Below are 14655 nucleotides of genomic sequence, written 5' to 3'. Positions count from 1 at the left end.
TCGGAGAATCAGCATCACGTGGAGAAAGCAGAAAGCGATCGGAGTGTTAGCGAGCACAAAGAGATAAATTGAAGAGAGATACAGCATTATTACAGGATTGTTTTATCAAAATGGCAAGCAGTAAAAGATTTACGGCAGAACAAGCTCTGGAACAATTACTGGAAAGGCCTGGAGAGGCCTTTCTTTGCTCACTGGCATGCCTAGGACTGTTTTTTTAAAAAAATAATTATTTAATTGTTCTTTACACATTTGATTAAACAATAACACATTTCTGTCAAGCAAAGAGTATGAAAAAATATATTTTCTTTGTTCAAATCTGTTCTATATTGTGTGTTTTTCAGTAATAAATGACAAAAATCTAATTTTCGTTTTTGAAATTCTCTAGTTTATTGTAAAATTTTTCACTCATACTTCCTTTATATAAACATATTGCATGCGTGCTTATGGTAGCTTAGGGTCTTCTGAATCCATAGATACCAAACACAGGGTGTTCCATCTCCTTTACATATGATTTATAAGCCCAAATATAAAAATAGAGAAAACAGACCAAAAAGGGCTTGGTCCCAAAAATAAAAAAAAACGCCTAGGACTGTTTGTAAATAAAGTTAATTATTTAATTGTTCTTTACACATTTGATTGAACATTAACCTTTTTCTGTCAAGCAAAGAGTTTGAAAAATATATTTTTGGGTCAAAAACTTTTAACTATTGTTGTGTGAGGTAGGATTTTCAGTAATAAATGACAAAAATCTCATTTTCGTCTTTGAAATTCTCTAGTTTATTGTACAATTTTTCACTCATACTTCCTTTATAGACATATTGCATGCATGCTTATGGTAGTTTAGGGTCTTCTGAATCCATTGATACCAAATACATGGTGGTCCATCCTCATTACATATGGTTTATAAGCCGAAATGTAAAAATAGAGAAAACGGACCAAAAAGGGCTTAGTCCCCTAAGGGTTAAACTAATAACAAACCATATTTCCAGCATCTGATTCAGAAGCGCCATATCGTCGTAGCAAAGTCAGAATTACCTCCTCTCCACAAAATGGTTGTCTATAAAATGTGTTGCTGTTCTGTTTTAAGTAATCTTAAAGATTCCTAAATGCATCTCACTAATGCATCACTGAGATTACAGCTGGCCAACCTAAACTGTTTAAATAATTCATTACATATACAATAGAATATAATGTCTCATGTTTCTTATAATAAGTTGTCTGCATATATGAATGTAAAAGGTTTACATCTCACTGTGATACTCAGTTATCTCATACAGTAATGGTAACAACCTCATATGTGGGATAAATGAATGGCCACATTCAGGGGCACTGCTAAGGATTTTGGGCCCCATGAAAAGAATCTTAACAGGGCCCCCAACACAGCTGAGAGTTTTTTCATATTAATTAACATAAAATAATAAGCTTTTATGGTATTTTGACTATCATTCTCATATATTTAAGTCAATCAGACAATTGAACTCCATCCCATGTTCACACCTGTAATTTGTCCTCTTTAATACTACACTACTTCAGTACTGTATAATGTATATACTGTGCATAGCTGTACATGTGTCATATAGTGTATTCACATATATTCATATTTGTATGAATGTACTGTACATATTTGTCCAATGACAATAAAGTTAATCTAATCTAACCTAATATTTTTAACATGACAGTTGAAATGTAACGGAAACACTGAGCACTCTTAATACAAAGAAATTTATTTATATTTATTTGCTTCAACACTGATACTGAAATTTCAAAATAAAACTCTTCAATTAAAAAAAAACAGGAATTTAAAAAAAAAAAGTCTCAGCAAGAAAACACCACCATAAAACAAAATGGCCATATTAAATTTCTAATAATTTAAGCAGAACTTGCATAATATACTATATCAAAGAACGGCCAATGTATAACATAGATGAGTCTGAGTTACTCTTTCCACATCATTTCTAATCTCTTGTACTTGCTCAACATTTCTAAAAAATAAAAAGTCCAACGTCTGGCCTTTTCAGCTGCAAAATCATAAAATCATGCTGCAAAGCCTTTCTTGAGACATTGTAGACCTCAAGTAGTAATACAACTCCACATCATCTTCAAGAGATGCACTGAAACCTCACAAACAGCTGATAGTAGTTTGTACATTAGCTGGCAGAGGATTTTTATCAGAGTTCATGAAGTTAGACTGCTTGCAAGACAGGTGCAACAGCGTGGACCGCAGCAGGGTGCTGAAAGTGGGCGCCGCCTCGTACAAACATGCCGACACCGGCTGCATGTGAGGAAAAGCCGTGCACCCGCTGCCCACGGCCTGCTCTATCAAAACGTGCTAACTTATCCGAAAAAATGCTACCATAGAGACCTAGGGCCTCATGTACAAAGCGTGCGTACACACAGAAAAGTGCCGTAGGCTACGATCATTGTCACGGGCGATCCACTAACAATTTAGGCCTAATTACAAACCCACCTTTTCTTGTGAAATATTGGGTAACATACTGTCGACCCTTTGCCCCTTTCACTTCTCTTATTTTTTTCTCTTTCCGTTTTTGACTTCCAGATTTTTGAGCCATTTTCACATCCTCTGTCAGGTTGAAGTGAAGTCAAGCTGTTTGTGTTGCCTTGGTTACTGGATACATTTTGGGCAGACTGAACCATTTTATGATAATCGAGAGGGGGAGAGGGGCCCACGGACATTTGTGTTTTCTAAACAAATAAATATTTTGACACCAGGAAACAGCAAATAGAATAATTTATTTTATATTTTTATATTTTATTTGGGGCTTCTCTGGGCCCACTCTTAGTCATGGGCCCCGAGAATCGTCATCGTTTACCCCCCCTTTACAGCGCCCCAGACCACATTATCATTTTGTTTTCATCATTAATGTGTTTCAATATCTCTTGACCATAAAACACTAATTAGAGTTAGTAGTTTCATGTGGAAGAAAACTTGAAGCATACAAATACAAAACACAGGAAATAATCTGCTAGCTTTATTTATAATACTAGAATATATGTATAAATCAATTATTATTATTATTATTAGTAGTAGTAGTAGTATTATTGTTGTTGTTGTTGTTGTTATTATTATTATTAAAACTGGATTCAGTATGAAAGCCAAACCTCAGTTTGTTGAGTTGACAGTTTAAACTCTTCAGTCCAGCAGAGAGCAGCTCCACTCCTGAATCCTGCAGATGATTGTTACTCAGGTCCAGCTCTCTCAGGGAGTTTGATGATTGTAAAACTGAAGCAACAGGTTTACAGCACTGATCAGTGAGTTTGCATTCAGCCAATCTAAAGAGGATAAGGAGAAATAATTCATTACATACACAATGTATAGTTAGAAATTGATGATTGAGAGCATTTGATGTATCGTCTCATATTTCTGATAAAAAGGTGTCTGCATAGAACATGAATGTGAAGGTTACATCACAATATTGCATGATAGAAATTATAACTTTGTGTGGAGTAACTGATGATATATTAATCACCACATGATCATCATGTTCTCATCCTATTTTTGCACTCATGAATTAGAGTACAGGTAGAACAATCCTTAAAGTATATACTGTACATACAAAAACACATGAAATAATATATTAAAATCTGAATCAATGTGAAAGTATACCTCAGTATGTTGAGTTGACAGTTTAAACTCTTCAGTCCAGCAGAGAGCAGCTCCACTCCTGAATCCTGCAGATGATTGTTACTCAGGTCCAGCTCTCTCAGGGAGTTTGATGATTGTAAAACTGAAGCAACAGGTTTACAGCACTGATCAGTGAGTTTGCAGTCAACCAATCTAAAGAGGATAATGAGAAATAATTCATTACAAACACAATGTATAGTTAGAAATTGATGATTGAGAGCATTTGATGTATTGTCTCATATTTCTGATAAGAAGGTGTCTGCATAGAACATGAATGTGAAGGTTACATCACAATATTGCATGATAGAAATTATAACTTTGCGTGGAGTAACTGATGATTTATTAATCATCACATGATCATCATGTTCTCATCCTATTTTTGCACTCATGAATTAGAGTACAGGTAGAACAATCCTTAAAGTATATGCTGTACATACAAAAACACATGAAATAATATATTAAAATCTGAATCAATGTGAAACACAAACCTCAGTATGTTGAATTGACAGTTTGGATTCTTCAGTCCAGCACATAGGTGCTCTACTCTTGAACCCTGCAGGTCATTGTTACTCAGGTCCAGCTCTCGCGGGGAGGAGTCTGATGATTGTAGAGCTGAAGCCAAAATCTCATAGCACTGATCAGTGAGATTACAGCTGGACAATCTAAACAGTGTAATTAAAAAAAAAAAAATCATTACATATATACTGTATAAATAGAAATTGATGGCTGAGAGCATTGTCAAAGATGTTATGAATGTAAAGATTTGTGAATTTGAGTTCTGTCATGACCTGACTTGCTATTGCCAATACATCCACAGACATGCTGCTACACATATATAATAGAATTACACAAATCCTTTAATAATAGCCACATTATCATACTGTTGTATTCATGTCTTTTAAAGGTCACATACTGTAAACTTTCATTTTTATAAGGTATAATTACCAAAAAACATCATTATATTTTTACAGTTCCTTTCTTTGGAGATCTGCAAAGAAGGTTGATTTTAGCCTGTCTAATTAATATTCATGAGCCTCTCTTCTGATTGGCCTGTTGTTTTCTGAGTGACGTCACTGCGCTAGTTGGAGGCAGCAAAATAAAGGGGAAACTAGAGACAGCTACCTAAGGAGCTTAAAATATCGTCTTGTTGTGATGTTGGGTGCCAGAATTTATGTAATACATCCTCAAATTAGAAATTTGATCACATATTTGCTGCCACTGCCAGACAAACAAACTGATGACAGCTATGGTTAAAAGCGATAAAATTAGTGGACTGGACTAAAACGTTCATCAGAAATACTCATGTTTGCAGCATGCACTTATTGAAAAGGTTCAATAAAGTATTGTCTTATGTTTTGGATGAGTCTACAGATTTCTAGCCATGTTTCTTGCATCTCACGATGTCGTGTATGGAAAAAATGTCTGTGCATGTGTGTAAAGCAACAAACTGACATTATATATATTATTATTTATGATTGGATATCCATTGTTGTGATTTATTGTGGCTGGAACAATAATGTAGCTATAAAAATAGTTGCCTGCTGAAATTGAAAAGTACATACATCTTCAACATGTGCTAGATAGACACGATGAGTTTGACTTTACTATACACTTTAGATGTGATCCACCTCCTAGTAAAAATCCTGCCAGATCATCCATCCCTTGAGTGAGAGGGTAAGGTTTAGACAATTTTGACATGTTTCAGTGCTGTTATTGCTCAATGCTCAGCAATAGCATGGAGGTGATGTTGTCTCGGTGTTTGACAGAAGGAGAGTGGGTTGGTGGGCGGTTCTGACTGAAGTTAGGTGACTGTGGAGATCTGACATCAACTTTTTACGGAAATCACAACAGTTCATGAAAAATCACAGCTACTTTAAGCAGGATGTGTGCATTTTACTGTGGACTGACTGTTTTGAAATGTATATGTAAGTTAAATAGTTCCTAGACCTCAGTTATCTTTTATTAAAATCTGAATCAGTGTGAAAGCCAAACCTCAGTTTGTTGAGTTGACAGTTTGGACTCTTCAGTCCAGCAGAGAGCAGCTTCACTCCTGAATCCTGCAGATGACTTTTACTCAGGTCCAGCTCTCTCAGGGAGTTTGATGATTGTAAAACTGAAGCTACGATTTCACAGTGTTGATCAGTGAGATCACAGCCTGTCAATCTGAAAACAGAGAGTATGTGCTGATGAACAGGTGTATCCATGAGATCGCAAGACTGTATAATTTTACCTAACCGTATGTCAATGCATGTTATATGATTATACTATTTCAGATAACATCATCAGACAGTGCAAATGTGCCCTTGTTTTGGCTCTCTATGGAGTTACGCAAGCTGGGTGTTTACTTAAATTAATATTTTAAATGAAGACATTGGATGGATTTTTTTTTCACTGAAGTGAAGTTCACTGAAATTCAGAATTTCAGCTGAAATATATATTTAGAGAATAATAAGCCAAGGCTGAAAAAAAAAAAAAAAAGCTTAAAGAACAAATGAGCTGACTTGGCCAAGATACACCATATGCCCAAAAACACTGATATTTTAACTTCAAAGTCTGCATAAACCAGAAATAGTAATTGTCTTCCCTATTGTTACGCAGCTGAGTGAAACAGCTTCTTAAATAAGAAAAATGTGGGACTTGGTTTTTTCCTTTGAAAACTGATTTGATTTCTGGATCATTGTTATTTACTGATTAATGTGAACGTTTTATGAGTGACAGGTTGCTGGAGAGGAAGGACTGAAACTTGTCTGGCTATTGGACAACCTTATTGTCAGATTTCAGAATATTAAATAAATCAGTTCATAAACAAGATACAGTAGCTACTTTAAACTGTAAAAAGGAAACCACGGAGTATTGCTGAAAAAACGGACAATAGTCTAATCCTCATAAAGCAGGTAGATAAAACAAAAATAAGCATCTCTGCATTTTTGTCAGCAAACTGATTGTTTCATCTTCCTGACAAAACATAGCAGCCAAATGTTTATATTGGACATTTATCTGCATAAATGATATGCCAAAAACATTCTGCTCCCCAATCTGAAATAAATGCTTATTAAAAAAAAAATCATTTATTTATTCACATTAACAGCTGCCTAACAATAGTATTAGTTTTACCCGTAGATTGGTTTACAAAGTGTACATATTTTATAAAAAACTTTTTTTTTTAAATAATTTATAAAATATATTTATTGTATTAATTAGGTAAAGAATAAAAAACATCACTTAACTGCAATAACTTACATTGTATGCTTGTAAACAAACCCAGAAGATCATATCCTCCACCATCAATTTTTGTCAAATATAACTACTGCATGTTTGTATTTTCACACTTACAGAGCTTTTCTGCAGTTCCTCAGAGCAGGTAACAGTCTCTGTCTCCCATCTTTTGATTTAGTGGTGAATTTTTTAAGCTCAAACTCATCCAGCACCTCCTCTGACATCAGGATTATGTTTGCCAAAGTTGAACATTGTGCAAGAGAAAGACTTTTACTTGTATTTCCAGAATTTAAAAATGCCTGCATTTCTTCAACAACTGAGTTATCCTTCATCTCAATCAAGCAATGTGACAGATTTATCCATCTGTCAGGACTGACGTTATTTTTCTGACCTCGTTTGAGGTTTTGGGTTATTTTTTTGATGTTCTCTGGGTTGTTCTCTGTGTGTATCAGTACTTCCTGTAAGAGTCTCTGATTGGACTCCAGTGAGACGCCATGAAGAAACCGAAGGAAGAGATCCAGGTGTCCAGTTTTACTCTTTAAGGCTTTATTCATTGCTCCTTTCAGAAACACATCCAGAGAAACACTCTGAGTTCTGGACTTTCCTGTCAGGAACATCTTCAGAACCTCACTGTTCTTGTTTAAATAGCAGAAAAACACAAACAGTGCTGCAAAAAACTCCTGAAAGCTCAGATGTACAAAGCTGTAAACCTTCCTCTGATAAATCACAGATTCCTCTCTAAAGATCTCAGTGCAGATCCCAGAATACACTGAGGCGTCAGTGACGTCTATGCCGCTCTCTCTCAGGTCCTCCTCATAAAACATCACATTGCCCTTCGTCAGCTGATTGAAAGCCAGTTCAGCAAGTTTCACAATCACTTCTCTGTTGGACTGCAGGAGTTTCTCTGGATGTCTCTCTTCATACTTCTGGTTCCTCATCTTTGTTTGAATGAGCAGGAAGTAGATGTACATTTCAGTCAGAGTTTGAGGGATTTCTGCACTGAGATCTTGTTTCAGGATGTTTTGAAGCACAGTGGATGAGATCCAGCAGAAGACGGGTATGTGACACATGATGTGGAGGCTTCTTGCTCTTCTGATGTGTGAGATGATTCTGCTGGCTTGATGCTCGTCACTGATTCTCTTCCTGAAATATTCCTCCTTCTGAGGGTCATTGAATCCCTGAATCTCTGTCACACGGTTGATGTAGTTGGAGGGGATCTGATTGGCTGCTGCTGGTCTGGTGGTGATCCAGATGAGAGCAGAGGGAAGCAGATCTCCTCTCAGGAGGTTTGACATCAACACACCCACTGATGAAATCTCAGTCACATCAGAAACTTTCTGACTGTCTGAAAACATCAGTGTAATTCTGCTTTCATCCAGACCATCAAAGATGAACACAACTTTACATTCATCATAAATCTTTGAGTCCAGATCTTGAAGTTCAGGATGAAAGTCAAGCAGAAGTCTGTGAAGACTGTACTGATGATCTTTAATCAAGTTCAGTTCTCTAAATGTAAGCACAAACATGAAATCTACATCCTGATTGGCTTTTCCCTCGGCCCAGTCCAGAATGAACTTCTGCACAGAGACGGTTTTTCCAATTCCAGCGATGCCTTTAGTAAGAACAGTCTTTATTGTGTCTTTCTTCTCTCTTCTCTTCTCCTCATCTCCTGGTTCAGGTAAAGGATTAAAGATGTCATTGCAGTTGATTGGAGTGTCTTGGAGTGTCCTGTAACTTTTCTCCATCTGTAGCACTTCATGTTCTTCATTCACTCCTTCACTCTCTCCCTCTATGATGTACAGCTGTGTGTAAATCCTGTTCAGGAGGGTTTGATTCTCTTGTAGTTTGACTCCCTCAAATAAGCTCTCATACTTGTTCTTCATGCTGGTTTTGTGCTGGTCTTTGACTCTCTGTAGATCATCATGCTCTGGTTGATGAGAATCGAGCTGCAGATCTGCTTCTGTGTCATGATGACTGATGTGGTTATGACTGTAGGAGGATGTGGAGGTCTGACAGGATATGTATCCGATCTGGTCAGCTCTACCAGCACTGAAAATACATTTAGAAGAACAGACACTCAAAAACAACCAGAAAATACCTTTATCAATATGGATAAAATATTTAAATGCATCCAAAATTAAATGAACTTATTTAAAACCCCTTATCACAAGTGTAACACAAATTGAACATTTGAATACTGTACACATGGTAAAACAATATGTTTTAAATGGTAAAGAGAACAAGGCTCCTCATTTACATTGCATGGCATCAATTAACCTTCTGCTACACACACTGAGGACCGACAGAACCACTTATTTGAAATTGAATGTCCTGCTATTAAGACCCGGTCTCTGATGAATATCAATACCTTGCTCAGTGTATAAAATGCAAAACTTGCAGGTGATGTTTGTAACTTTTTTTCTGGAGTATGGTAATTTATTATTATTTTTTTTTATTTTTAGTGGTGGGCCGTTATCGGCGTTAACATGCTGCATTAACGGGAGACTCTTATAAAAAAAATATCGCTGTTAATCTATTCTCAAAGTTGTGTTGAGGGTTGGGTCTATATTAGGCAAGCTATGATGACTTTCACATTGATATTTTAGCGCGGATGTATACCTAACCTAATTTTACTGTAGGGGGCGAGAACGAGTCTTCGAACCTGTGTGTATGCCTACAGGGCTTAGGCGCCGCGTTGCATTCTGGGACGTGGCAGCCATGTTGATGGCCTTGCGAATGTAAACATAACGAGAAGAAGCAGAGCTGGGAGAAAGAAAAAAGATGTTAAAATCGCGGAAAGGTTGTGGTATTTATAAGGATACGCTAAATAGGAATGCCAGAGACCGGTAATGTGGACAAAACCGGCACTATTAACGGTTTGGATCCATATGAAAAGAGTGGAGTACTGACCACGACTTGCTGCCGCACTTTTGCATTACAGATATCTTCGGCTATCTTGTTTTGCGAGCGCCTACACTTCAGAATAGTTCCGAAGCTACAAGTCATTGGAGTCTCATGTACAGTTCACAAATGGATAGGTTCAGGAGCTGCAGATCATAGATCCGGCAAACAGTATACAGTAATCCGGACAAAGGTAAGCTGCGCTCTACCTAGCTGCTAGTTTAGTAATTGTTAGTGCTAACAACCATTCACACATGGATTTTTAACTATGTGTTTCAAAAGTGTAGTTAGTAGCTGTAAACCTTCCTGTTTTTTTCCGGGGTTCTCACGTATTTGAGCTCTTGTCCCGCTGTCTTCCCGTTTTAGTATTTTCCTGTAAAATATCCCGTTAGCCCTTCAATCGGACCTGTCAAGTCTCTGTGTTGTTGTCCTGTTGCTACTCCTTGCCCTTCCAGCGAACAGATGTTTTCAGAGCATCGTTTTGCTTACTTTAAAGCAACCTTAGCATGATGTTGGTCTTTTTAAGATAGCGTGGTTGTTGTGAGAGCACAATTTCATGCCAATCTGTAAGCAAAGTCACGTTAGACCTTGCTTCACAAATCGCTTAACATTAGTTAATGCAGCAGTTTTGTAGTACAATTTTTTGCTGTCAGCAGAGGGATAGCAACAAAAAGATGAATGTTGAAACTTCCCGTATTTTGGATGAGTATCCCGGGAAATTTCCCTTATTTTCAATGTTCAATGTTGACTTAAGCTATATAAATTAATATTCAGATGTTATGGTCTCCGTAGTCGTGTCTCCAAGCAGGAAAGCGGTCTAAAGTTAATCCATTCTCATTTTATTTTCCCCATGGCGATTATATGTTGCGCTGTTACACCCCACGATACAGCAACGGTTTACCATGGTTGAAATAGATTTTTAATTAATCAAATTAAAACACACGGATGAGAGGGAGTACGTCTAAACACTGCGCAGTAGTCCGAGTAGCAGTAAAGGAGGCCATCAACATGGCGGCCACGCCAAGTAATGACGTCACGACGCCCAAGCCCTAGAAATTACCACATCAAACATGACGTGCTAACATGGATGCAGCTGAAGCCGCCGGGTTTGCTTTAGGGATTTTTTTTTTTTAAGAAGCTTCCCAATGGAAACCATTTTGGAAACAGGAAACAGCCCCTGGTCTAATGCACCATCTGGCTTTAGAAACCCGTTCTAAAAGACTTACTATTAGTCATTATTTTATTTGGGTGGCACACATATTCTGAATGCCTTTGGCAGAATTCAAATGAGCCATATTAATCAAGATTAATTCCAAGATTACAGTGAGATTAATCTAGATTTAAAAAATTAATCTTTTCTCACCTCTAATTTTTTTATTGACAAGTGTTAGATGTTAAAGTGATTATAACTTACATTCACTCATTAATCACTTCAGTAGTGAATTACAAATAAACACATGTAAACTCTTATATGTTAAACTCTAAATCTCTGATTTATCTTCTGTTTGGTAAAACATAGAGGCTCAGCTTATCATTTATACACATTAATGTTATCTGAGCGCTCAGGTTAAATCCCGATAGAGAAAATCGGTAACACTTTATTTCAAGGTGTCCTTGTTACTCGTTACATGTTCTTACTCCCATAATTACAATAAAGTATTTCATATTTACATGCAACTAACCCTAAGCCAAACCCTCATCCTCAACCCTTTCCATATAGTACATACAGTTAATTAACATTACTCAGTACTTAAATGTGTAATTACACTGAAACAAGGACAAAATAAAGAGTAACCAGAAAAGCAAATAAAGCACAAAAAGAAAACACAATTCTTTTTTAAGTTTATTTATATTATTTTTATTTATTCTGATGCACTTCTTGTTAAAAATGAACATTAGTTGATGAATATTTATGAAAATAAATAATTTTTCTTTAATTTTTTTGCACACTCTTGGTGTTAAATGTCCAACCTTATGTGATTATACTCAGACAGGACTAAAACATGTTACACATGATACTCACACAGGGTCAGAGGTCACAGCAGGTTCATCACTGAGATAAGGAGACAAACCAATGGATTTGTTTCTCTTCACAGACACAGAGCTGGATACTGGAGATGTGGCTCTCTTTTTATTCGTGTTGATGATACTGAGAAAAAGACAGACATATTTCAGATTACTTCTCTGTAGTTTATCTGTCTTCTCAAATTAAATTAACATTTGTCAAAACTAGAATATGCATAACATATAGTTGTAAAGACAAAACAAATGTCATAGACACAATATTGAGTTAATAAAATACACACTTCAACCTTTATAAACCTGTTAAATTAATGAACCAGATATTAAGATTATTGTCATTCTTTATATTTTTCTTAACCATCTTTTTCTTTACTGTAGTACACTTTGAAAGTGAAATTTACAGCACACGTAAGGGTTTGATAAATATAATCATATGTGAGAAGATAATTATGTTGTTTGTGGAATCCTGAACAATGAGCATTCAAAAACTGAATGGATCCACAAAAAAGGCTAGATATTGTTCTGTTTGACCTTAAAGTTGGTGAGCTATATTTCCAGTAGAAAAGAGCAGTTTGTTTTGAGCGCCAAAAAGATAATGACAGCTGCTCAGACTTTTAGACAGATGAAGGTTTACAATAATGTATGTGACTTTTAGATGCTATTCTCATCATGCTCTTCTAAAGATCTTCATGATATGTGCATTATGTGAATTCTGCTCACAAATCCTTAAAGGACAGTTCACCTCCATTAAAAGTCCTTTGACCTTTTTAGATGTGTAAAGTCTTGTTTGAGTGTACTTTCAATGGAGGGACAGAAAATGTTTAGGTTTCTTTAAAAATATCCTCATACTGTATGTGTTTTGAAGATCAGGTCTTGGGTTTGGAACAACATGAGGGTGAGTAAATGATGACAAAAATGTATTTGTTGAGTGAACTGCTGGAGTTCAAAGATAATTATATTTGTTCAATGCTAAAAAAAAAAAAATCTTGTGGATGTTTTAGGTTGCTCAAAGTAAGAAAGGTAGGTTTTTTAAGATTCTTAATACTCATAGTGATAAGATAGTTGAGGAACTAGATGGTACTCACCCAGGGTCAGAAATCACAGCAGCTCCATCACTGAGATAAGGAGGCAGAGGCATGGACCTGTTACTCTTCATAGACACACAGCTGAATCCTGGAGACCCTGCTCTCTGAGCGTCAACATCACTGAGATAAGGAGGCAGAGGCATGGATCTGTTACTCTTCATAGACACACAGCTGAATCCTGGAGATGCTGCTCTCTGAGCATCAACGTCACTGAGATAAGGAGGCAGAGGCATGGATCTGTTACTCTTCATAGACACACAGCTGAATCCTGAAGACCCTGCTCTCTGAGCATCAACGTCACTGAGATAAGGAGGCAGAGGCATGGATCTGTTACTCTTCATAGACACACAGCTGAATCCTGGAGATGCTGCTCTCTGAGTGTCAACAGAGGCCTCCTGCTCTTTCTCCTCATAGAGACTCATTTCACAGACAGGTTTCTCCTCATTTATCTCATGCACACAAATTCTGCAGGCTTCTCTGCTTCTTTTCCTGCTAGATGAGACTTGATTTCATGCCTGTATGTGGAGTCAGAGAACATCAAATGAATCTGGATACACTAAAGTAAGTTAAAATAAAATGTCTTTGGTTTTACTTAACATTTATCTAAAGATTTTCAGGATTATAGGAATTTATTTTTTTCCAGCTCACATTACAACTCTGCAGTCTCTTCATAATAAATACAAATTTAAAAATTATAAACATTACTGTAACAACATGCTCAATTTACAGTTGTGGTCAAACATTTATATAGACTAAATAGCACAGAACATAGAAGTTTGCATAGAGGAAAGATTGCTAAACGTAAATAACTTTAACAAAATAAACTACTATATCAAATAGATAAAATAAGTAAATTATAGGACAAAAATAACTCCATACATTTAACATTTCAGCCATTTTATGAGTGAGAGTTCGCATCTTGAAAAATCTTGAGAGTAACAACAAAATTTACATATCAGATGTACCCAGAGGTGCCCCCTAAACTGTCACCCCCCGTCTTTTAAATAGGCACTAAAGTGCACTATTGGAATATAAACTTGGTTTAAGGTTGGTCCTTTTTAAAGAATAAAATAGCAAATTTTGGCAAAAGTTTTTTTTTTTTTTTTTAAATGAAAGTATCAAAAAGTTATAGAACTTTAAATGTACTGTAAATAAAATATGCTGTATTAATTTTATTTTATTTATTATAAATATTTTACATAACAGGTTTTACTCTAAAATTGGTATAAAATTAAAGCCTTGTGTCTAAATAAGTTGTAACAAATTTGAAGTTAATATGAAAATAAATTATGTTCCTGTGAGATTTTATTTAGGGCGTCATACCACACACAGCCACTGGGAGTCATCAAAACTATTTTGAATTTTGCTTAATTAATTTTTCTGTAGATTTTCTGTGAATTCTACTTCTATCTCAAAATATTTACTTCTATCCTGAGACTCAGACCTTTCCAATGATATGTTTGTTGCCAAGATTATAAAAAGTTTTGGTTCCAGAAGAATGCAATGCATTATGCTTTATGACACTTGACCCAGCCCACTAAGGGGGAGGTGACCGCCATTAGATTTTAAAGTACCATTTCCACAGTAAAGCAATATCCAATTTCAAAATGGTTTTCACAGGTTGAATCTTGGGCTTCTAAGCTTTCAAATTATATATGTTGATTACTAAAAAATTTTATAGAGAAAAATACAACAACAAAAAAAGAGTGCCAAGCATCCCACAGGTCAGACAGTGACAGTTATGGGGTTAAGATAACCAGAAGCCCCTGGGCTACAGCATTACAGCCC

The 14655-nt window shown here is 36.1% G+C and overlaps 1 protein-coding gene across 6 annotated transcripts in view; it reads right to left on the bottom strand.

Moving 5' to 3' along the window:
- Positions 1 to 14655, bottom strand: part of LOC127953117 (NACHT, LRR and PYD domains-containing protein 3) — a 117596-nt gene that overhangs the window by 97295 nt on the left and 5646 nt on the right. For 3 of the 6 annotated variants that reach the window (XM_052552037.1, XM_052552036.1, XM_052552035.1), the window contains exons 3-9: positions 12868 to 13382; positions 11784 to 11909; positions 6977 to 8908; positions 5636 to 5806; positions 4132 to 4305; positions 3626 to 3796; positions 3121 to 3291 (exon numbers count right to left, since the gene is read on the bottom strand). In XM_052552037.1, the coding sequence (XP_052407997.1) occupies positions 3121 to 3291; positions 3626 to 3796; positions 4132 to 4305; positions 5636 to 5806; positions 6977 to 8908; positions 11784 to 11909; positions 12868 to 13289 (3167 nt within the window). In that variant the 5' untranslated portion in view covers positions 13290 to 13382. The remainder of the gene's footprint in view (positions 1 to 3120; positions 3292 to 3625; positions 3797 to 4131; positions 4306 to 5635; positions 5807 to 6976; positions 8909 to 11783; positions 11910 to 12867; positions 13383 to 14655) is intronic. The other 3 variants (XM_052552038.1, XM_052552039.1, XM_052552040.1) reach the window with 3 other exon arrangements.

This window comes from Carassius gibelio, chromosome B3 (assembly GCF_023724105.1).
Source record: "Carassius gibelio isolate Cgi1373 ecotype wild population from Czech Republic chromosome B3, carGib1.2-hapl.c, whole genome shotgun sequence".
In the NCBI taxonomy this organism is placed as follows: domain Eukaryota; kingdom Metazoa; phylum Chordata; class Actinopteri; order Cypriniformes; family Cyprinidae; genus Carassius; species Carassius gibelio.
The sequence above is the reverse complement of the archived record's forward strand: the minus strand, read 5'-3'. Positions and strand labels throughout refer to the sequence as shown.